The sequence below is a fragment of the Rana temporaria genome, chromosome 6, assembly GCF_905171775.1.
Source record: "Rana temporaria chromosome 6, aRanTem1.1, whole genome shotgun sequence".
Taxonomy (NCBI): Eukaryota; Metazoa; Chordata; class Amphibia; order Anura; family Ranidae; genus Rana; species Rana temporaria.
The window spans coordinates 26983273-27007345 of NC_053494.1; the positions used below are offsets into that span (position 1 = coordinate 26983273).

General features: G+C 44.8%; 1 protein-coding gene and 1 long non-coding RNA gene across 3 annotated transcripts in view; one reads left to right on the forward strand and one right to left on the reverse strand.

The window, feature by feature from the left end:
• The window catches only part of SLC5A11 (solute carrier family 5 member 11), a 46237-nt gene that overhangs the window by 6354 nt on the left and 15810 nt on the right, over positions 1-24073 (forward strand). The window contains exons 2-10 of one of the 2 annotated variants that reach the window (XM_040356509.1): positions 501-639; positions 5390-5461; positions 8399-8503; positions 9288-9347; positions 9424-9528; positions 13152-13257; positions 17195-17275; positions 19907-20112; positions 22123-22258. In XM_040356509.1, the coding sequence (XP_040212443.1) occupies positions 541-639; positions 5390-5461; positions 8399-8503; positions 9288-9347; positions 9424-9528; positions 13152-13257; positions 17195-17275; positions 19907-20112; positions 22123-22258 (970 nt within the window). In that variant the 5' untranslated portion in view covers positions 501-540. Of the gene's footprint in view, positions 1-480; positions 640-5389; positions 5462-8398; positions 8504-9287; positions 9348-9423; positions 9529-13151; positions 13258-17194; positions 17276-19906; positions 20113-22122; positions 22259-24073 lie in introns of those variants that run through there. The other variant, XM_040356508.1, reaches the window with a different exon arrangement.
• On the reverse strand, positions 87-22292 carry LOC120943293. Its single transcript, XR_005750282.1, has 2 exons — positions 22195-22292; positions 87-678 (listed from the first exon to the last, which is right to left on the reverse strand). It is a non-coding gene; the product is annotated as an uncharacterized LOC120943293 (long non-coding RNA).

Genomic DNA, 24073 nt, shown 5'->3' on the forward strand with positions numbered 1-24073 from the left:
AAGCATACCGTGCCTTGCAAAAGTATTCATCCCCCTTGGCATTTTTGGGGTTTTGTTGCCTCACAACCTGGAATTAACATGGAATGTTTGAGGATTTGCATTATTTAATTTACAGAACATGCCCACAAATTTTCCAGCAAGAGATTCAGATTTTAACGTGTGTGGGACAATTAAAAATGTTCCCAGATGTAAAGTGGTTAATTAAACTTAATAAAGTTGAGTATTTTGAATATTTGGCCCCATACAGTGAACTTTAATATCTCGCTGTATAGCTGCTGTCATAAAACACAGTGAATCATATTCTTCACACTTTCACAACATTTTCCTGGCTTACTTTATAAACAGCAATCTGGTTATGATGTAATCGGCTCAGCCACACCTATCCACCTACTTTCACCTTGTATTGCTTCACCAAAGGATAATGTTATTTTAAATTTGCCACCATCAATGTGTACCTGCTGAGAACAATCATGAACTGTCTCCATTCACATGTCTTGCAGAGTCGGCCATCTTGCACCTTGGAAAAGCAGAAAGACGAAAATGTCCAGCAATAAGAACTCCACAAAGGCATCTCTGGAGGTGGTGGACATCGTGGTGCTGGTCCTTTACTTTGTGTTTGTCATGGCGGTTGGACTATGGGTAAGGGCAGCACAGGCAGTTCTTTGTTGCATGATGTGTCTGTATAGAAGGGATATATACATATAAGGGAGTTCTCACTCTACTATCATAATGCCAATACATGAAATATATATATAGGACAAAGATTGTCGTAACAAAAGTCTCTTTTATCTGGTATATTTCTCATTTAGATCAGGGGTCTCCAAACTTTCTAAACAAAGGGCCAGTTTACTGTCCTTTAGACTTTGGGAGGGCCAAACTGTGGCCATTTGGAGTACAAAAGGTCCCAACATTAGTGGGGGGAAAAAAAACAATGCCCCATCTTTGATTTCAGTGGGAGGAATTGTGTCCCATTATTGGTTTCATTTGGCCCCATCGTTGTCATTGGGAGAAATTGCACCCTATGATTGGTGTCATTGGGAGAAATTGTGCCCCTTCACTGGTGTCAGTAGGGGGAATTATGTCCTATCATTTGTATCAGTGGATCAAATAGTGCCCCATGGGCCGGACAAAAGCAAGCAAAGGGCCACATCTGGCCCCTGGGCCGCAGTTTGGAGTCCACTGATTTAGATGATCACAGCATGTGATAGAAGTTGTATGCTAAGCAGGCACTGAGCGCTGTCTCATCTGGATCACTATCTCACTTCAGAGCTTCCATACTGCAAAACTTCAATGGGATACATCCATGAGGCGCTGGGACTTCAATAAGGCCCCTTTCCCACTGGGGCGGTGGATGCGTCGGCGGTAAAGCGTCGCTATTTTTAGCGGTGCTTTACTGTCAATTACACAGCACTATTGGGCCGCTAGCGGGAGCGCTTTTACACCTCCGCTATCGGCCGAGAAACGGTTAAAACCAACGCAAAGGGCCGCTGCAGCGGGATAGTAGCGGTATAGTAGCCACGGTGCCCATTCATTTCAATGGGCAGGGGCGGTGGAGGAGTGGTAAACACACAGCTCCAAAGATGCTGCTAGCAGGACTTTTTTTTTACCGTCCTGCTAGCGCACAGCTCCAGTGTGAAAGCCCTCACTGGAGAGACAGCAGCGGCTCTTTCAGGGCACTTTGCAGGCGCTATTTTTAGCGTTTTTAGCAAAGTGCTCAGTCTGCAAGCAAGTGATGTGCTGAAGGAGACTTGAGTAAGCGAAGTGTATATAGTTGTTCCAACTGATTGATATACAATCAACCAATTGCTTGTTCTTCTGGGCATCCCATATATTCCTATCCTTATCAATAAAAATGCAAAACAATCACATAGACTGTTCATTGTCTCAAAAATTACTGGGAAGTGAATGCCGGGCTGGGCAGACTGACATGTGGGCCACAACTTTCAGAAGCACCTACGGGGGTACCGATACGCTTTGTAGTACAAATAAGGATGACAGGTCCTCTTTATGGAGAAATATGGAGTAAAAAAGAACCCAAACCATTCCTTTACCTTTAAAAGCAAAAGATCCCCCCAAAAAAATGTAAAGTGAAAAAAGACATTGGGCTAGATTCAGGTACCTGCGCTTGATCTTACGGCGGTGCAGCGTATCGTATTTACGCTACGCCGCCGCAACTTACAGGAGCAAGTGCAGTATTCACCAAGCACTTGCTTCATAAGTTGCAGTGGCGTATCGTAAATGGGGCCGGCGTAAGCCCGCGTAATGTGGAAGGGGGGGCGTGTTTTATGTTAATATGTGATGACCTGACGTGATTGACGTTTTTTACGAACGGCGCATGCGCCGTCCGTGTACATATCCCAGTGTGCATTGCTCCCAAGTACGCCGCAACGACGTATTGGTTTCGACGTGAACGTAAATTACGTCCAGCCCTATTCGCGAAACGACTTACGCAAACGACGTAAAAAATTCAAAAATCAAAGCGGGAACGACGTCCATACTTAACATTGCGTGCACCTCATACAAGCAGGAGCAACGTTACGCCGGAAAAAGCCTTACGCAAACGACGTAAAAAACTACCGCCGGGCGCACGTACGTTTGTGAATCGGCGTATCTAGGTAATTTGCATACTCTACGCCGAAAACGACGGAAACGCCACCTAGCGGCCAGCATGAGAATGCACCCTAAGATACGACGGCATAAGAGACTTGCGCCAGTCGGATCTTAGGCTAATGTCGGCGTATCTTGCTTTCTGAATACAGAAAGAAGATACGCCGGCACAGATTTGAATTTACGCGGCGTATCTATAGATACGCCGGCATAAATTCTCTCTGAATCTAGCCCATTGTTTACTTCCACCCTGGACTAGAAGTGACGTCATGACGTTGCTCCAGTCCTCCAAGGCCATACCGCCAGATCGTTTCTTGGGCAAGCTGGCAGAAACGGCAAGTCCGAGAAACACAGAAGGGCCTGGAATTTTTGTAACTTTAGTAACCTATTCATTTTCAATATGAGACTAGCATGCAAAAAAAACAGATGATTGATATTCTCGGTGTGTGTACGAAGGCTTTAGTGTTTTTTTTTTAACAGATTTGTTTTAACCACTTGCTTACTGGGCACATATACCCCCTTCCTGCCCAAGCGAAATTTCAGCTTTCGGCACTGTCACTCTTTAAATGAAAATTGCGCAGTCGTGCGACGTGCCTCCCAAACAAAATTGGTGTATTTTTTCCCCCACAAATAGAGCTTTCTTTTGGTGGTATTTGATCACCTCTGCGGTTTTTATTTTTTGCTATAAACAAAAAAAGAGTGACAATTTTGAAAAAAACACAATGGGCCAGATTCAGGTAGGAGATACGACGGCGTATCTCCAGATACGCCGTCGTATCTCTGAGTCTGAGGCGTCGTATCTTGGCGCCTGATTCAAAGAATCAGATACGCCAGAATTTCTCTAAGATATGACCAGCGTAAGTCTCCTACGCCGTCGTATCTTAACTGCATATTTACGCTGGCCGCTAGGGGCGTGTATTTAAAATACATTTGTGTCTCAGTTTAGGCCGATATGTATTCTTCTACATATTTTGAGGGGAAAAAAAATATCACAATAAGCGTATAGTGATTGGTTTATGCAAAAGTTATTCAAAATATAGTAATGGCGGTTATCTGCGATTTTTATCGGCACTGCAATATTATGGCAGGCACATCGGACACTTTTGACACATTATTGGGACCATTCACATTTATACAGCGAACAGTGCTATAAATATGCACTGATTACTGTATAAATGTGACTGGCAGGGAAGGGGTTATCACTAGGGGGCGGTGACCGGAGGACCCGGCCTCCCGGATTTATAGAGCCACCTTGCGGCCGTCTTTTTCCTACGGCCCGAGTCTCAAGAAGTTAAATACCAATTCCAGTTTTGGAATAATAGTGCCCTATCCCTGGCGCTGTTCCCTGAAGGCTCACCCACTCACTGATCCTGCACTGCTCTTCTCCTGGGTTGAAAGGTGCCAAGCGTTATGAAACCCACTTTTTGTGAGGTCTGGGGCATTATGGCCAATCAGGGCTCCAATGCTTAGGGGGAAAATGCTTACAGGAGTAAAGAGCAAAATGATGATGTGTTATGTGTATTGCTTCTCTTTCATTGTCTAATCGCAGGTTGAAGAGGGTCCAAGACTGGGCTGTATTGCTGAAAGTGTAGTACTTAGAAAGGTCCAGGACTGGTCTGTGTTATATCAAAAGGGTGCTGAACAAAGTTACAAATCCTTTGGTAGATAAAAAAAAATGCCACATACAGTATATATGTATTTAAATTGTGTAATTGTGTTTGTCTGGAGGTCTGACTTAAAAAAAGTTGTATGCTCACAGCACCGGCTTTAACTTTATGACAGCAGCAGTGTAATAGCAATAAAACAACTATTTCTGACAATCCAATAGAAGCTTATTTCAAAAATATCCTTTCTTATTGTGAGTGCTGCCTGTGTCCTGGCCATCCCCTTCCACAACTTCCTGAATTCCCTGCAATGCTTTGCAGCTGTTTCTCTGCTGTTTACTTTCAATCTCTAAGGCCGTGTACACACGGGCAAACATGTACGATGAAACCGGTCCGCCGGACCGTTTTCACCGTACATGTCTGCCCGGGGCTTTCTGTACGATGGCTGTACTAACCATCGTACAGAAAGCCGCGCGTAAACAATACGCTGGGCGTGTCCGCGGTGTCGCCGCGTCGATGACGCGGCGACGTGGGCGGGCCTGCCAGTTAAATGCTTCCACGCATTCGTCAAAGTCATTCGACGCATGCGAGGGACGGCGGGCGCCTGGACATGTACGGTAGGTCTGTACAGACGACCGAACATGTCCGAGCGGGCAGGATTCCAGCGGACTGTTTTAAAACAAGTCCAGGAATATTTGCCCGCTGGGAAAAGGCCCGGCGGGCAAATGTTTGCTGGAATCCTGCACGCTCGGGCCTACACACGACCGAACATGTCTGCTGAAACTGGCCCGCGGACCAGTTTCAGCAGACATGTTTGGTCGTGTGTATGGGGCCTAAGGACTACATAAGTAAGGACTACATATCCCATGGTATCTTGCTTCCCACAAGCAGTGATTCCTTTACTGACTCCGCCTCCTGAAACTCCTCCTCTGAGAACCTCTGTAGTTTAGAAGGCAGACTGTGAAATGTGTGACACATCAGTGCCTTTTCACAGTGCATAGTGATTAGGTGTCATAGAATTCAAGGAAGTAAATGTGTGGGGATCGTCATACAGTAAGTTTACAAACTTCAGATTAATAGGAGTAGGCTGAAATTAATTAAAATGCAATGTGAAAATAAATACATGATTTTACATTTTGACCACATATCCACTTTAACATCGGTTTTCTTTCTGACAGTCTATGTGGCGCACAAAAAGGAGCACAGTAAAGGGCTATTTCCTTGCAGGAAGGAACATGGTGTGGTGGCCTGTAAGTATCAGAATTTTGAACAGGTAGCGTCTTGTTCTTGAAATATCCCTTAGTGATAGATACTTTAAGATTGGCTGATCTGAGGATTAATAAAAATGTACACTTCATTATAGTAGTTACTGAGCCACAATGCTCAGCATATGAAGTCGGGAAATCAGAAGCCAGAAGTCCAAATCAAAATGATACAATCACTGCTTTATCACAGTAAGCCAAAGTCAAGCAGATCTATAGTCCACATGGACGTATTTCTTAATGGTTGCTCACTTTGGGGCTGGGAAGATGCTCAAGTGTTTGCTAGGCTTGATGACCAATAGCTGTTTCTGCTTTGACCCAGCCAACTCAGCCTGGACTTTGCTTGTAAGGAGTGGTTCTCCATCAAGCTCATGACTTCTGCAGCTATTAAAGCGGAGTTCCACCCAAAAATGGAACTTCCGCTTATCCCACTCCTCACCCCCTTACATGCCACATTTGGCATGTAATTTTTTTGGGGGGGGAGTGGGGGCTTCAGGAGAAGGGGACTTCCTGTCCCACTTCCTCCTTCCGCCGAGGGGCTGCAAAGGCGATTAAGCTTAATTGCCTTTTGGCAGCCCCTCCCTGTAGGCGATCGCCTGTCCAATCAAACAGCGCCGCGCCGTGCCGCGCGCATGCGCAGTGCCGCTCGCGCATGCGCAGTGGGTGCCCGGCCGTGAAGCCGAAAGCTGTCACTGCCGGGTGCCCACAGTGACAATGAAGACGCCGGCCGGGGAGGGGGGGAGAGGAGCGGACCCCCGGCCGGCGCGTCGCTGGAACGCCGGAGCAGGTAAGTGTCTGTATATTAAAAGCCAGCAGCTACACTTTTTGTAGCTGCTGACTTTTAATAAACATAAATATTGGCTGGAACTCCCCTTTAAGTATAAGAAAAAAGAGTAATGCTGCGTACACACGATCGGAAATTCCGACAAGAAAAGTCAGATGTGAGCTTTTTGTCGGAAATACCGACCATGTGTATGCTCCATCAGACTTTTTCTGTCGGAATTTCCGATCGTGTGTACGCAGCATTGTAGGGAGAAGTACTGTGACCTCTGTGAGGGGTAGTAAATACCTGATATTATTACACTTAAACATTACTTTAAGTGGACCTAAAATTAGCTATACTAACTGCATACATGCTTAGCAATTAATGTATAACTTGTAAAGTTACTGAAAAGTCCTTTTAACCACTTCAGAGGATTTGGCTGCCAAATGACCGGGCCACTTTTTGCGATTTAGCACTGTGTTGCTTTAACTGACAATTGCAAGTTTTTTTCCCCCCAAAGAAAATTGACGTCCTTTTTTTCCCCCACAAATAGAGCTTTCTTTTGGTGGTATTTGATCACCTCTGTGGTTTTTATTTTTTGCGTTATAAACAAAAATAGAGCGTAAATTTTGAAAAAAAAAGCACGATTTTTTTACTTTTTGCTGTAATAAATATCCCCCAAAAAATCTATAAAAAAAAATGTTTTCCTCAGTTTAGGCCGATTCGTATTCTTCTACATATTTTTGGTAAAAAAAAATTGCGATAATCGTTTATTGATTGGTTTGCGCAAAAGTTATAGGGCCAGATTCAGGTAGAATTCCAGCGGCGTAACGTATTGCATTTACGTTACACCGCCGCAAGTTTTACGGGGAAGTGCTCGATTCACAAAGCACTTGCCTGTAAACCTAATTTAAATCGGGCGTGTATCATTTAAATTAGGCGCGTTCCCGCGCCGAACGTACTGCGCATGCTCCGTTTTGAAATTTCCCGCCGTGCTTTGCGCGAAATGACGTCGCACCGACGTGATTTTTTGAACGGTGACGTGCGTTACGTCCTTTCCTATTGACGGACGACTTACGCAAAAAAAAAAATACATTTTAAATTCGACGCGGGAACGACGGCCATACTTTAACATGGCAAGTCTAAATATAAGCCAAGAAATAGCAGCTTTAACTATACGCCGGGAAAAGCCGACTAGCGACGACGTAAGAGAATGCAACGGCCGCGCGTACCTTTGTGAATCGCCGTAAACAGCTAATTAGCATACACTACACAACGCGGAAAACAACGCGAACTCCACCCAGCGGGCGCCAAAGTATTACACCTACGATCCAAAGGCGTACGAAGCCGCATGCCTGTCGGATCGAAGCCAGAAGCCGTTGTATCTTGGTTGGAGGATTCAAACTAAAGATACGACGCGGCAAATTTGAAAGTACGCCGGAGTATCAGCAGATACTCCGGCGTACTTCTTCTGTGAATCTGGCCCTTAGCGTCTAAAAAATAGGACATAGTTTTATGCCATTATTATTAATATTTTTTTTACTAGTAATGGTGGCAATCAGTGATTTTTATAGGACACTTTTGACGCTATTTTGGGACCAGTCACATTTATACAGCGATCAGTGATATAAAAATGCACCGATTACTGTTTAAATGTCACAAGCAAGGAAGGGGTTAACCACTAGGGGGCGAGGAAGGGGTTACGTGTGTCCTAGGGTGTGGTTCTAACTGTGTGGGGGATGGGCTTACTGTGACATGACACTGATCGCTGCTCCCGATTACAGGAAGCAGACGATCACTGTCCTGTCACTAGGCAGAACAGGGAGATGCCTTGTTTACACAGGCATCCCCCGGTTCTGCAGCTCCGTGACACGATCGCGGGACACCGGCGGACATCAAGTCCATGGGTCCCGCGGGCACGGGCACAGAGCTTGCGGCAAATTTAAAGGGACGTACCTGTACGCCCATTTGCCTGTCCGTGAGTGGTTAAAAAAATGGTATGGGAAATGGTATTACTGAGTTGCAGACTGCAATGTCAATTTAGGGCATTACCAAGTAGCTCGATCAATGTTTCTCAACTGGTAGGTTGAGCACAGCGGCTGTAAAATGTTAGCAGTTCCTTTAATCGCTTTCATCTGATCCTGTGCTGTGTCTGTCTGCAGGTCGGAGCCTCTTTGTTTTCCAGCAATGTGGGCAGTGGTCACTTCATCGGCTTGGCAGGATCTGGGGCCGCCTCAGGGATAGCTGTAACTGCCTATGAGTGGAATGTAAGTAGAGTGCCCTTCCCTATGCCAGGGCCATTGTCCCTGCTCAGCTCAGCTGGTCAATTGTGCCCAGGATAGGATGGCAACAATCCAGCATTACAACATAAAGATGTTTGCAATGTATTTCACATTCCTCCCTTATCTTTGTCATCACTCTAAGTACACAGCAGGCCGGTTGTATGTCTGTGATTTGGGGAAATCTATGTGCAGTCATAGAATTTCAGAAATTGAAAGTTTGCAAATAAAGAGGTTGTAAAGGTTTGTTTTTTATTTTCTAAATAGGTTCCTTAAAGCTAGTGCATTGTTGGTTCACTTACCTTTTCCTTTCATTTCCCTTCTAAATGTTTTTTTTCTTTGTTTTCTTCGTCTGAATTTCTCACTTCCTGTTCCTCCTCAGTAAGGTGTTCAGTAAGCTGTTCTAAATGACTTTCCACCGCTCGGATGATGGGGGCAAGCTTACTGAGGATAAACAGGAAGTGAGAAATTCAAACAAAGAAAAAAAAAATTTGAAGGGAAATCGAAGGAAAAGGTAAGTGAACCAACAATGCACTAGCTTAAAGGAACCTATTTAGAAAATAAAAGACGAACCTTTACAACCCCTTTAATTGAAATACTGCAAAAAAAAAAAAAAAAATGTAATCTATTGCTGATTACAGTGAAGGGGAGGGGCTATATATATATATATATAACTACAAAAAATATGTTTGTACAGAGGGGTCTTCTTTTTTGAGGAGGATAATGTTTTGGTCAATGTTTGTTTAGATATAATTATTATTTTTTCCTGCAGGGCCTGTTCTGTGTGCTGGTCCTGGCCTGGTTATTTCTCCCGATCTACCTTACCGCCGGGGTAAGACAAAAGGCATCATGTACACGGTCTGTCCATTATCTGAGGAAGCACAGTGACATTCTTCTATTCTCTACAGGTGACCACCATGCCTGAATACCTGCGGAAACGTTTTGGAGGGAAGCGGATCCAGATATATCTTGCCATCCTGTACTTGTTCATCTACATATTTACCAAGATCTCCGTAAGGTTTAAGACACATTCTGAGTGCATTTTCAGATAATTATAAAGGGACCATCAAACAAACATAGATAGATGGCAAGCATGAGGCAGCTGCTTTGGGCCCCACAACAATGACAGGACCCAGGGCAGCTTCCCCTTTTGCCCTGCCTTAAAGACGGCCCTGCACATAATGTATATAAATCTATGCCAGCCCCTCTATTAGAGGCTGGCATAGCACACTATATAAGTAGTTTTCAACAAGCATTCTAAATACAGAATTTGAGCTGTCTTCAGGCCGGTCACATGACTCGTGGCCGCTTTACAGCTCCAATGGATGTCTTCTGAAGGAGGGGCTGTAATCTCCCTCTGACGTCACGTGACCGGCCTGAAGACAGCTTAAATTTGGTATTTAGAGGTACTGACAGTGACAATTTTCGGTTTTTATTTTACAATTATAGCGGGCGGGGGGGGGGGGGGGGGGGGCGTTGCCGGGCCACAGACAGACACAGAGAGGGAGATGACAGGCAGAAAGGAGGGGGTGAGGGGGAAAGAGGAGAGAAGAGAGGACAGCAGCGTATGATGCAGGGACGTACTTTGACCACAGTGGTCAGGGCTGAGCAGCCCTGATTTTTGTAGTCAATGCAGAGAGGGGATACAGGAAGTGCCAGGTTCAGGGAGGTTTTCTTTACAGTTTAGATGGGGCAGATTACACAGAACAAGCACTGTGCTGTGTAATCTGCTTTAAGGGACCAGGCTCTCTCTATATATTTTTTTGGGGGGGTTAACAAACACTTTAAGTGGGTAAAGAGCAGCTTGAGACACTATAAAGGTTTCTATGCAAATACTGTACATCTATCAGCAAAGTCAGTATTTGCATGACCACACTCTAACTGCTGAGGGTTGCGGAGGGGTGCACCTACTCTCCCTATAAGGACTAAAGGAAAGACATTGGAACAGTATATTCTAGAATTGGGACTAACTTGGCATTGGCACAGAGGAACCTGGCACAGAAGAGATAAATATGCAAATAGGAGGTAAGTTTACATTGGGGATGATTAGTGTGATGGTGTTTGGGAACAGGAAGGGTTAGTGTGAGGGTAGGGCAGGACTCTCAGTGCCAGGAACTCTATGCCACAATCTATTCATGTCTATCTCCCAGTGCTGAAACCTTATGTATCAACAAATTCTGGTCTCTTATGCTACCCATTATCTTTATCTCGGATTTATTATTATTATACAGGATTTATATAACGCCAACAGTTTGCGCAGCGCTTTACAACATGAGGGCAGACAGTACAGTTACAAAACAATTCAATACAGGGAGGAATCAGAAGACCCTGCTTGTTAGAGCTTACAATCTAGGAGGGAGGGTCAAGTGACACAAAGTTAATAGCTGTGGGGGATATGAGCTGATGGAGAAAATAAAAGAATAGTTGTTAGGTGTGGGCAGGTTGGGCTTCTCTGAAGAGAAGAGTTTTCAGGGATCATTTAAAAGCAAACAGAGTAGGAGAAAATTAGACAGATTGGGGTAGGGAGTTCCATAGAATAGGAGAGGCTCAGGAAAAGTCTTGGGAGGAACAAAGTGAACAATCAGGTTGGTATTTTAAAAACAAGGTTAGTGATTTAGGCGGGGGCTGAGTTGTGGATGGCTTTGTAAAATTTTGTTTAGTATTTTGTTGGGTGAGCGGAAACCAATGAAAGGAATGACATAGAGGTGCCGCCTATTAGTGCCCATCAGTGCCGCCTATTAGTGCCCATCAGTACCGCCTATTAGTGCCCATTAGTGCTGCCTATCAGTGCTGTATAGCAGTGTATTGGCCCATCAGTGCTGTATAGCAGTGCCACCTATCAGTGCTGCATTTTAGTACATGCTCATCAGTGCCCGTCAGTGCAGCCTTATCAGTGCTCGTCAGTGCAGCCTCATCAGTGCCCCTCAGTGCAGTCTCATCAGTGCCCCTCAGTGCAGTCTCATCAGTGCCCCTCAGTGCAGTCTCATCAGTGCCCCTCAGTGCAGTCTCATCAGTGCCCCTCAGTGCAGTCTCATCAGTGCCCGTCAGTACAGTCTCATCAGTGCCCGTCAGTACAGTCTCATCAGTGCCCATCAGTAAAGGGAAAAAACTTACTTATTTACAACATTTTAGAACAGAAACAAAGAAAAAAAATTTTTTTTTCAAAAAAGTTGGCATTTTTTAATTTGTTTAGCGAATAATAAAAAAAACAGTAGTGATCAAATCGGTGATCAAACACAACCAAAAGAAAGCTCTATTTGTGGGAAAAAGTGATAAATGTAATAAAGTGTAGCATGACCGCGCAATTGTCATTCAAGGTGTGGGTTTGTAATCAATGTCTCTGACAACTACTACAGGGAGCATTAACACATCTGTATACTGAATGCTGTAATCAAAATAGGATTAGGGTTATATTAACCACTTGCTTACTGGGCACATAAACCCCCTTCGTTCCCAGGCGAAATCTCAGCGTCCGGCACTGCGTCGCTTTAACTGACAATTGCGCGGTCGTGCGACGTGGCTCCCAAACAAAATTGGCGTCCTTTTTTCCCCACAAATAGAGCTTTCTTTTGGTGGTATTTGATCACCTCTGCGGTTTTTATTTTTTGCGCTATAAACAAAAAAAGAGCAACAATTTAAAAAAAATATATATTTTTTTTACTTGTTGCTATAATAAATATCCCAATTTTTTTTAAAAAAAATATTTTTTTTCTCAGTTAAGGCCGATACCTATTTTTCGACGTAAAAAATAAATAAAAATCACAATAAGCGACTGGTTTGCGCAAAAGTTATAGCGCCTACAAAATGGGGAACAGAATTATGATTTTTTTTATTATTTTTTTTTTTACTAGTAATGGCGGCGATCTGCGATTTTTATTGGGACTGGGATATTGCGGCGGACGTATCGGACACTTTTGGCACAAATTTGGCGCCATTCACATTTATACGGCGATCAGTGATATAAAAATGCACGAATTACTGTATAAATGTGACTGGCAGGGAAGGGGTTAACACTAGGGGGTGAGGAAGGGGTTAACTGTGTAGCCTGGGTGTGTTATAACTGTGTGGGGGGAGGGGGGTGACTGGGGGAGGGGACCGATGCTGTGTCTCTATGTACAAGAGACACAGATCGGTCTCCTCTCCTCTCACAGCACGTGGAGCTCTGTGTTTACACACAGAGCTCCACGTTCCTGCTGTCACCTACCGTGTCACCGACGATCGCGTGTACCCGGCGGACATCGCGGCCGCCAGGTACACGCATCGGGTCTTCGGCGATGCGTCGGGACAGTTTTTACCCGCCGCGCGCCACCCAGTGGCGCGCGCGGGTAATGCACACAAAGGCCGTTTTTAAACGGCCACTTGGCACTTGAGAGCCGCGCTGCGGACGTATTTCGTCTATAGCGCGGATCTCAAGTGGTTAAAACTTACTTCCAGGTAAATATTAATAACTTAAAATGCGTGTCTCATAAAAACAAACATAAAAATAAACAACAAACAGTAACATACAATAAATACGAACATCTCATGGGTTGTGATGGTGATAGGACCATAGATTTTAGTGAAATTACTTGAATGTAGTGAGCACTGACATGTCTCCAGGGACAGACCTAACACACTTTTATCTCCCCGCCTTCAGGTGGATATATATGCCGGGGCACTTTTTATCCAGCAGGCACTACGTTGGGATCTCTATATAGCTGTGATTGGATTACTGGCGATCACTGCAATCTATACAGTAGCTGGTGAGTTCTACATCTGTGACTGCCGGGTGTAGGAGGTAAAATTGTTGAAAACCTTTTTGTTTCTTTGGATAGACTGTTAAGGTTAGAACTTTTGTAAAAAAAAATTGTCTCTAACATCTAGATTTCCCCCGACTTTGTGTCCTTGTGACACCAGGGCAAGAAATTCGAGTTTGGGGGTCACAGAGACAAAAAGGCACAGACAGCAATAAAAACTATACAGATGTTTTATTATTTTTCCTCGGTACTATAAAATGGGTTCATTGGAGATTTTCACATTGCTTACCGTCCTACTGTCCTCCTGTCACCGAGACCGGAAATGAGGGGGAAACTTCAAAAGAGCGATTCTAACCCTTTCTCGTGCTATTAAAAAAAAGTTTTGTCTGAAGCATAGGCATGGGCATACCTGTTGTATGCCCAGGCACACACTAATCACCCTGTACAGCACAGGGTCCCCCTCCTGCCCAGGCTCCCCCCCCCCCCCCAGTGATACCAGCTTCCCTTCTCTCCCACCAGCTGTTGCTGCAGGGATGTTTTAGGATGAGTGGGGGAAGGGGTAGGTAAATATGTAATTTACTGGCCCCTTCCCTTTCTAAATGAACACCAGGGGCCAGATTCACAAAGAGATACGACGGTGTATCTACAGATACACCATCGTATCTCTGACTTACACTGGTCCTATCTATGCGCCTGATTCATAGAATCAGATACGCATAGATAGGACTAAGATCTGACAGTGTTACACTGTGTTACAAATTTTGGATCTTTTTTTCAATTTAAAAATGGCGCTGGGGGCGTTCCCGCTGATTTACGATAAATAATATGTAAATCAGCGAGATACGCAAATTCACGAACGTACGCGGACCCGTCACAGTGTTCTTACGTCGTTTCCGTAGCGGTTTTCCCGTCGTATACTTACCCCTGCTTTCATCAGGCGCAGCCAATGTTAAGTATAGCCGGCGTTCCCGCGTCAAATTTGAATTTTCCAACGTCGTTTGCGTACGCCGATTCACGAACACGCGCGTCGCAAGTCCCGCTCACGTCGAAACCACTGACGTCCTAGTGACGTCAGTGGGAGCAATGCACGCCGGGAAATTCCCCGGACGGCGCATGCGCATTTAAATCGGCGCGGGAATGCGCCTGATTTAAATAGTACACTCCCCTAGCCGCGGAATTTGAATTCCGCCGGGGGATTTAGGATCCGCCGTCGCAAGTTTGGAGGTAAGTGGTTTGTGAATTAGCCACTTGCCTCCTAACCTTGCGGGAGCGGATCTTAATTCACGTAGATCGAGCGGATCTATAGATCCGCTGCGCTACGTGAATCTGGCCCCATGAGTGATTAGTGGTGTGTGTTTGCGCTTTGGGGTGCACACCCTAATATAATAGGCTGCGCACACCTATGGTCTGGAGTAATTCTTTAATGGGGCCATGTGGCTTGATAGCACCCCATGCTGTGTTCTGTTACTTGTAGAGGCTCTTCTGTGAGACCTACAGGATATGGACAGTAATGGCCCAGCCTACCTTATGGTTTCAGATTTAGGTATACCTGCAGTAAGGTGAACAGATTTTTAAAATGAAATCCGGGGTCATATTTTGTTCTTTACTAGTAATGGCAACAATCAGCGACTCTCTGCCCGTCGCCGCCCGCCTCACAGCCTCTCAAGTCTTAGGCCTCGTATACACGACGGGACGTTTTCATCGGACATGTCCGCTGGCAATTTTGGTCTGATGGCTGTACACACCAACAGACCAAATTTCCCGTGGACAGCGAACGCGGTGACGTGGCCGCGCCGTCGCCGCGACGATGACACGGCGACGTGCGCGACCTTGGAAGGTCAATGCTTCCATGCATGCGTCGAATCACTTCGACACATGCGAGGGCTTTCGGCCGAGCGGACATGTCCGGTGAGTCGTACATACGACCGAACATGTCCGACGGACAGCCTTCCAGCGGACATGTTTCTTAGCATGCCAAGAAACATTTGTCCGCTGGAAACCTGTCCGATCTGCCGGAAAATTGTCCGGTCGGCCGTACAGACGACCGAACATGTCCGCGGAAACTGGTCCGCGGACCAGTTTCAGCAGACATGTTCGGTCGTGTGTACGAGGCCTTACTCTCCAGGCCCCGGCTACTACTGGATGGGGAGCGGAGGAAGATCACTCTGCCAGGGAATGCAAGGAGATAGGCAGGTGGCTGGCCAGGATTTGAGCCAAGGCAGAAGAACATGGGAGCGGAGCTGAATGCGCATGCGCCCGGAACAGAAGAAATATTCCCTCCGCTTCAACCAGCACATGATCATCAGAAAGGGGCACAGATAGGGGGTGTATTTTTCCCATTAAGCTAGTAGGCACGGCGGAGGGGGGGTGTGTAATTCTAATTTTTTTATTTTAATTCTGCACTGATTGTCTTTGAAATTGCCCCTGCCCCCTATTAAATCCAATCTGGGGACAAAACCAGGGACAGACTTGGTTCGGGGACAGTGTCCTCAATCAGGGGGCTGTCCCCTGAAACTGGGGATGTCTGGTCACCCTAACCCGCAGTGCTCTTGAGTTCATTCCACTCCCTTTTTACAGTAATCTGGTGATCTCAGAACTCCATGTTGTCCCTGCTGTCCCTCACCTATGGAAGGCATAAACCATGTGACTATGTTCCCAATGGTCTGATGCTTCTCATAACCAGTGGTGTGGGTAGGTGGGTAGGAGGTGGTCTGCTCCAAGTACAGCCATGTTGGTGGGGCTTTAGGACCGCATACCTAGCTGGATGCAGATTTCCATATTACTTGCCCTCTGAAGTACCTAAGCTCCTTCTAGGCTCTGATGTGTAACACGACACTGCCGGGCAGAAGCTTAGGAGGACTTCTCTTGCTTTACCGGGTGCCACTGCATGTTTGTTGGGGAAGGGTTTTCTCTGTGGAGGGGAGGATTTTTGCTGATCATTTTTCTCTTTTTTTTTTTTTTTTAACCTGGCACACTATGTATAATTATAAAACATTTTTTTTTATATTAAACATTCAGATAAAGAATATCTTCACTGCTTCCATTTTTTTTTGGCCATTATAAGTATTTATCTAATGAAAATGAATGTTGACGTATAGAGCAGCATTGAGAGGGTTAGAAAATAAGCTGCCAGGAGTGTCAACTATGCTAAGTACCCATGGGCGTCCGCTCCATAGGGCAAGAGGGGGCAGTTGACCCCCCCTGTAAAATCAAGAATGTGTTGAAGAGTCTCGCGGCTGTGGGCTGTCTGAGCGGTCCCAGGCCGGATGTCACACAGACACAGCGAGCAGAGTGAAGCCGCCTCCCCCTCCAGTGTTTATGTGTACACAGGAGGAGGGAACCTGCTGTGACCCGGCCATGCTGATGGCTGATCTGAGGTACTGAATAGGATGGGGGGAGGGGAGGTCCATCTGTGCTGAAGGGGGGTCTTTGCTGAATGGAGGGGTCTGTGCGGAATGGGGGGGGCTGTGCTGAAGGGGGGGTCCATCTGTGCTGAATGGAGGGGTCTGTGCAGAATGGGGGGTCTGTGCTGAAGGGAGGTCTGTACATTCTCTAGGCTATATTCATATGGGCATGGAGTGAAGCTGAATTATCTCAAGAGCTATTTCACACTGCCAACTGGCCGCATTATCGGTAAAGCGCCGCTAAAAAGTGCCGCTTTACCATCGTTTTAGCTGCGCTATTCGGCCGCTAGCGGGTGCACTTTTAACCCCTGCTAGCATTTGAAGAAAGGGTTAAATGTGTATCGCCGCTGCGGAAGCGCCCCCCCCCCCCTGAAAAAATTGATTAGGAAGAAATGATTGGTGATATTATAACATATTGATCTGCATTTAACTCCTCAGTGTAGTCTCATTTCCTATTCTCTTGCATTATACACCTGCTTATGTCAACTGTTACTTACTCTACTCTTACATATAGCAGTGACAGTCGGTTTGTGTTTCAGGTGGTCTGGCAGCAGTTATCTACACTGACACACTGCAGACAATCATAATGATCATAGGAGCCCTGATTCTCATGGTCTTCAGTGAGTATGTGTTACCAATACGTTTTTTTGTTTTTCTCACACTGACTGATGTTAAACAAACCCAAAACCTTAATTTAGTGGTGGTGACAAAATTTCCGGCTCATTCAACACTGTCCATTTAGTAGGTCAGCACTGAATGGCATGTAATCTGGTAAATTCCGGCATACCGTGCAGCTAAATAGTATAGTTCACTAATTCAGTAAAGGCACCCAACCCGATCTTATTTCACTGCACTGTCAAAAAACACCTGTACAGGAAATAAAATTAGATAATATGGCCCGGATTCACATACATCGGCGCATATTTATGCGCCGTAGCGTATCTCTTTTACGCTACGCCGTCGCAGCGCACAAAGGCAAGCACTGGATCCACAAAGCACTCGCTCCCACTCGCTGTTAAAGATACGCTGGGTCTCCTCGGCGTAAGCCAGCGTGGGTGGAAGTGGGCGCGAGCCATGCTAATTAGGCGTGACCCATGCAAATGATGGGCCAAGCGCCATAGAAGTACTTAAAACGAACGGCGCATGCCCCGTCCCGTGGACGCATCCCAGTGCGCATGCGCAGAATCACGTCCGAACTACTCCCTAAGATACGACGGATCACTGCCTACGACGTGAACGTAACCTACGCCCAGCCCTATTCACGTACTACGTAAACGACATAAAATACGACGGCTCTGTTCCCTGGTCCATACCTTTGCACCTCCTATATGGGGAATAACTTTACGCCGGACGTACGACTTACGCAGACTGCGTATATTATGCGCCAGGCGCAACTACGTTTGTGAATCGGCGTATCCCCCTCATTTGCATATGTGCATAGAAAATCAATGGGAGCGGCAAATGCGTCCAGCGTAAATATGCGCCCACGATACGACAGCGTAGGCAAGTTACGTCGGTCGTAGGAAGCCTATTTTTAGGCGTATCTCAGATTGTGGGCACGGCGCACAGATACAACGGCGCATAGTTAGACTTACGCGGCGTATCTCGAGATACGTCAGCGTAAGTGCTTTGTGAATCCGGGCCTATATCTGTAATTACCTCATTTCCATGGTGACTAGAAGAGGATGACATCACCCCTTCCACTGAGATCCTGGGGAATGCTGGGTAGCCCAAAAGAAGATGCTTCCTTACTGTGCCTTACCACCTTCTAATGAGAATTTGGGTATTTGGGTATTTGGGATTCCCCAGCAATTAAATGAGATACCTACTTCTACAGAATTGTTCCCTTTGCTAGCTGCTTTGGTGAGGAAATGCTACACCTTTTCATCTTTACTGATCATTTTAGTTAGTGATATAGCAATGCCATAGAAGGCGCTAAGTGTTCTATTTTGCTAAATTTTATATTCTGTCCTGGCAAATTGCCTTCAGCAACAGAATTGCTAGTATTGGCCTAAACCAGGGGTGCCCAACCTTTTGAAGTGTGAGGGCCACTTAAGCGACTTGGTAACCGGGCCACAATAAACGGATGGCAGGTCCGTGTTCGCTCTGCATATGCAGAGTGGACACAGCCCACTAGACCCTTTTTTTTTTTTTTTTTAGCAGATCGGATTGGAGGTAGGACACAAGTCGGTTTACATCTGCCACTCATTAGAGGTGAATGGAATTAGGTCGGACTGAATGCGTGAAAGGGGCCCAAGGCTGCTTTCACACTGATGCGTTGCAGTTTACCAACGCAGTGTACCTTTGGCTTTTCTGCACTTTGCAATAGACTTCTATTATATTTTGCAGGTTTTGTGCGTTTTCAGAAAGCTCAACAAACTTGCAGTTAATAACAGAAGTCTATGGCTCAATGCAGGTAACCTGCAGGTGCTCTGCATCTGCGGATCAGTTTGAAAGCTCTCTGGTAACCACTGGTTTTGCCATGGCATTCACAATCTCCTGACCTCAACATAATTGAAAATCTATGGATAGACCTTAAAAGAGCAGTGCATGACAGACAGCCCAGAAATCTCAAAGAACTGGAAGACTTTTGTAAGGAAGAATGGGCAAACAAGAATTGAAAGACTCTTGGCTGGTTACAAAAAGCGTTTACAAGCTGTGATACTTGCCAAAGGGGGCAGTACAAGATATTAACTCTGCAGGGTGCCCAAACTTTTGCAGATGCCATTTTTTGGTTTTCTGTAATTCTGAAAGTGTAAATGATGGAAATAAAATCTAACTTTTTTTGACATATTATAAGAATGTCTAATCTGTAATTTGATGCCTTTTGGAGATTTTTCCATCTGTCCTTGGCTTCGTTATGCACATTAATACACATTTTTACCTGGGGTGCCCAAACATTTTAGATCCCCACTGTACATACATGCATTGCCCTGTATTATTTAATATTAAATGTTTCATCCAACATTGAAATTATTGCATTCATTATTTTGAAAAGCCAATATAAAGGAAGTGGTAAAAAAAAAAAGGAAACCAGTCATTTTAATTATTTGTGGTTTATGTAACTGGGGGCATGGCAGGGATGTGTCCTTTGCCTACATAATTTTTGCCAAAATATGTCCCTTTTTCTTATTTTAGAGCTTGGACATATGTTAGCTGATTAAATTAGTTTTATATTATAGTATTATACTACATGCTTACTTGTTACAGTGAGTAGACCATTGGTTCATATTTCATTCTTTTGTATGTAGGTTTCATAGAAATTGGTGGACTCGGTGCTCTGGAGGAAAGGTATTTCGCTGCCATCCCATCCAATCGAACAAGCAACAGCAGCTGTGGCATGCCTAGAGAAGATGCTTTCCATTTATTCCGAGACCCTGTGACCTCTGACCTTCCATGGCCTGGTGTGTTGGTGGGAATGACCATCCCATCTATCTGGTATTGGTGCACTGACCAGGTAAATGCAATTCAGATCACAATGAAGGGGCCTTTTTTAAAAAGAGAAAACAAAGCAAACAAATGGGGAAGTGTTTTAGTGATCATTCAAGTTTAATTTTGCTCTCTAGAAATATGAAACAAGTAATCCAAGAAACATCTAATTTTCCTTAATTTTTCCTTTCTAATGCCACGTACACACGACTGTTATTCATGTGTACGCGGAGCCGAGCAGAGCCAAGCGGAGCCGAACGGAGCCGCTCACATCGGAAATACTCTGTTCTCGAGCCTTTCCAAGGTTTTCCGAGTTCAGTCAAGCTGTCCTTGGGCCTTCCCGGATGTTTCGTAGGCTCTCCGGCGCCCCCCCACCTCTGGCCACATGCGGTATTGCATGAAATTTGAAGTCAATGCGGAACAAATTATTTTAGTTTCCATTGACTTCTATGAGGAAACTCGCTTTGAAATGAGAGTACTTTGGATTAAGAGCATTCTCCTGGAACGGATTATGCTTGTAATCCGAGGTTCCACTGTATTTGGACAAAATTAATGAATTTAGGAACTGTCTGTGAAGGGTAATGTTAATTACATCCTACAAAGATATTTTCGCTGCTTCCAGCCCTGTGACATGGCCGATACTAAAATTCCTATTCTTGAGTTAAGCTAATTCTTTTATTGAAACCACTAAAATGTTTTCTCTTATTATATTCTTTTAACTTCTTTTTATATTCTTATATAGATAATGAATATAAAAACAATATATGCATGTGTGGAAAGTATATATCACAATAGTATTTGTTTTCCTTAAAGAGTTTATATCAGATATGATGTTTTAAAGTTACAAGTATATTTCAACTTGGATGGAGATACAGAAGGACTAATAATAGGAAACAGATGGCTCTAAACCCCCCCCCCCCTGCTGTCCTCATTTCACTGAATAAACGTTGTGTCCCGTGACAAGAAGACCTGTTTATACCATATATGGTTAAACCCTTGAAGAGCTGACCAAGGACCCCTGTAAAAATGGCCCTTACATGTGGGCTGCATGTGCTAAGAGAGCCCCATACCTTATATGGACTTACAAGGAGAGTGTGCCATGTGCTAAGTACAGACGTCACAGGGGGGCGTGTAAATGGGAGTGAATTATACAAGCTAACCAATCTGAATGCATATGTTTTGTGATGTCATATTGTTAACAAAGGCAGCCGCCCAGGCTCCAGGCCCTCCTCTTTCACATTGGGAACGAAGCAAGCAGACTGTGTGTCAATTCTTGCCATACAATTTGATCCAGTGGGCAGTACATATTTCCCTGATTTGAGTCAGGGCCCCATCCTCATCAATTTGTGGAAGACATTTTTCTGTTTCTATATAGCTATGCCCCTGTGTACGAAGCCAGATAAATAAAGATGGGGTTTGATAAGTTTGGTGTGGAGGAAACTGAGTGGCCTATACCTCAAACCTATTGAACACCCTTGGAATGAATTGTAAGCTACTGTAGCTGATTGCAAGCTAGTTTTTTGTGCAATAGTATCCGGCCTCACAAATCGTCTTTTGGATTAATAGGTAAAGAAACACTCTAAAATACTTATGGAAGTCCTTTTCAGAAAACTTGAATGTGGTAGCCACAAAGTGAGAGTCAACTCCATGTAATGCCCATGGTTTTGGATTGGGATGTCCAGCAAGCCCTTAGGCCTCGTACACACGACCGAGTTTCTCGGCAAAAACCAGCAAGAAACTTGCTGGGATTTTTTTTTTGCAGAGGAAACCGGTCGTGTGTATATTTTTCGACGAGGAAACTGTCGAGGATCCCGTCGAGCCAAAAAGAGAGCATGTCTTCTTTTTCCTCTACGGGAATGGAGATACTTGCTTTGTCGAGTTCCTCGACAGCCTAACAAGGAACTCGACGAGGAAAACGATGTGTTTCGCCCGTCGAGTTCCTCGGTCGTGTGTACGAGGCTTTATAGGTGTGATTGTCAGTTGTCCATGAAGTCTGACCATATCGTGTACCTATAACCCATCTCTCTGCTATCCACAGGTCATTGTTCAGAGATCTTTGTCTGCCAGAAACCTCTCTCATGCTAAAGGTGGCTCTCTCCTTGCAGCTTACCTCAAGGTGTTGCCATTCTTTATGATGGTTCTTCCCGGGATGATCAGCAGAGTTCTCTTCACAGGTAATTTTTTCTTTTTTTTGCATTGGTTTCGAAAACTCTATTTTGATATGAAAGTAAAACAGAAAATGAAAGGACTTGTTTGTTAGACAGAAACATACAGAGAGTAGTAATATTATTCAGTTGTTTTTCACAAGTATCTCTTGGCATTGCAAAAGGAATGAGATGTTGCTTTGTATATATATATATATATATATATATATATATATATATATATATATATATATATATATATATATATATATATATATATATATACATACATACAGTATCTCACAAAAGTGAGTACACCCCTCACAATTTTGTAAATATTTTATTATATCTTTTCATGTGACAACACTGAAGAAATGACACTTTGCTACAATGTTGTGTAGTGAGTGTACAGCTTGTATAACAGCGTACATTTGCTGTCCCCTCAAAATAACTCAACACACAGCCATTAATGTCTAAACCGCTGGCAACAAAAGTGAGTACACCCCTAAGTGAAAATGTCCAAATTGGGCCCAAAATTTCAATATTTTATTGGCCACCATTATTTTCCAGCACTGCCTTAACCCTCTTGGGCATGGAGTTCACCAGAGCTTCACAGGTTGCCACCGGAGTCCTCTTCCCCTCCTCCATGATGGAAACAAAAAACAGAAAATTCTGCGCTATCAATAGTAAGCAGCTCACACTACCAATGGACAATGGTGGAATACAAAACAAACATAAAAAGTCTAGCGCATAAAATTAATAGATCACCCAATGAAAGGATGAATAAACAGTGCATCAAACAAATGGTGAAAAAATTATGATGACAATATATCAACCAAAAAAGTGATGTATATGTATAGACACTGGATGGTGTATATATAAAATCTAAATAAATATATGTGAGAAATAAGTCCAATGTGATGAAAATTGGTGATAATAGTCCCAATGCCTTGGAATGAAGTGCAGTAAAGAAATCCACCACCGATCATTGAAAGGAAGGCTTACCAGAGATACTGTACCCCAGGGGTCCTCAAACTTTTTAAACAGGGGGCCGGTTCACTGTCCCTCAGACTGTTAGAGGGCCGGACTATAAAAAAAACTTTGAACAAATTCCTATGCTCACGATCATTGCAACCCCCCCTTCACCATCATCATTGTAAGCCCCTCATTGCAAGCCCCCCCTCACAATCATTAATTGCAAACCATCATGATCATTGCAAGTTCCCCCCACCTCACCATCATCATCAGCCCCTCATTGCAAGCTCCCCCTCGCCATCATCATTGTAAGATCCTCATTGCAATCCCCCTCTCACAATCATTAATTGCAAGCCGATCAAGATCATTGCAAGCCCCCCTCCATCATCATTACATCATCATCATCAGACCCTCGTTGCAACCCCCCTCACCATCGCAAGCCCCCACCCCCTCACCATCATCATCAGCCCCTCATTGCAACCCCTCCCCAACCATCATCATTACATCATCATCAGCCCCTCATTGCAACCCCCCCACCATCGCAAGCCCCCCCCACCATCATCATTACATCATCATCAGCCCCTCGTTGCAACCCCCTCACCATCGCAAGCCCCCCCCACCATCATCATTACATCATCATCAGCCCCTCGTTGCAACCCCCCTCACCATCGCAAGCCCCTCATTGCAAGCCCCCCCCATCATTATTACATCTTTATCAGCACCTCATTGCAACCCCCCTTCACCATCGCAAGCCCCCCCCCCCTCACCTCACCATCGTAAGCCCCTCACAGCCTTACTCCTTACTGTGCCAAACTGCTGCTGTGTCACGGTCCCGCTGTGTCATGGTCCCGCTGTGTCACGAAGCTCACA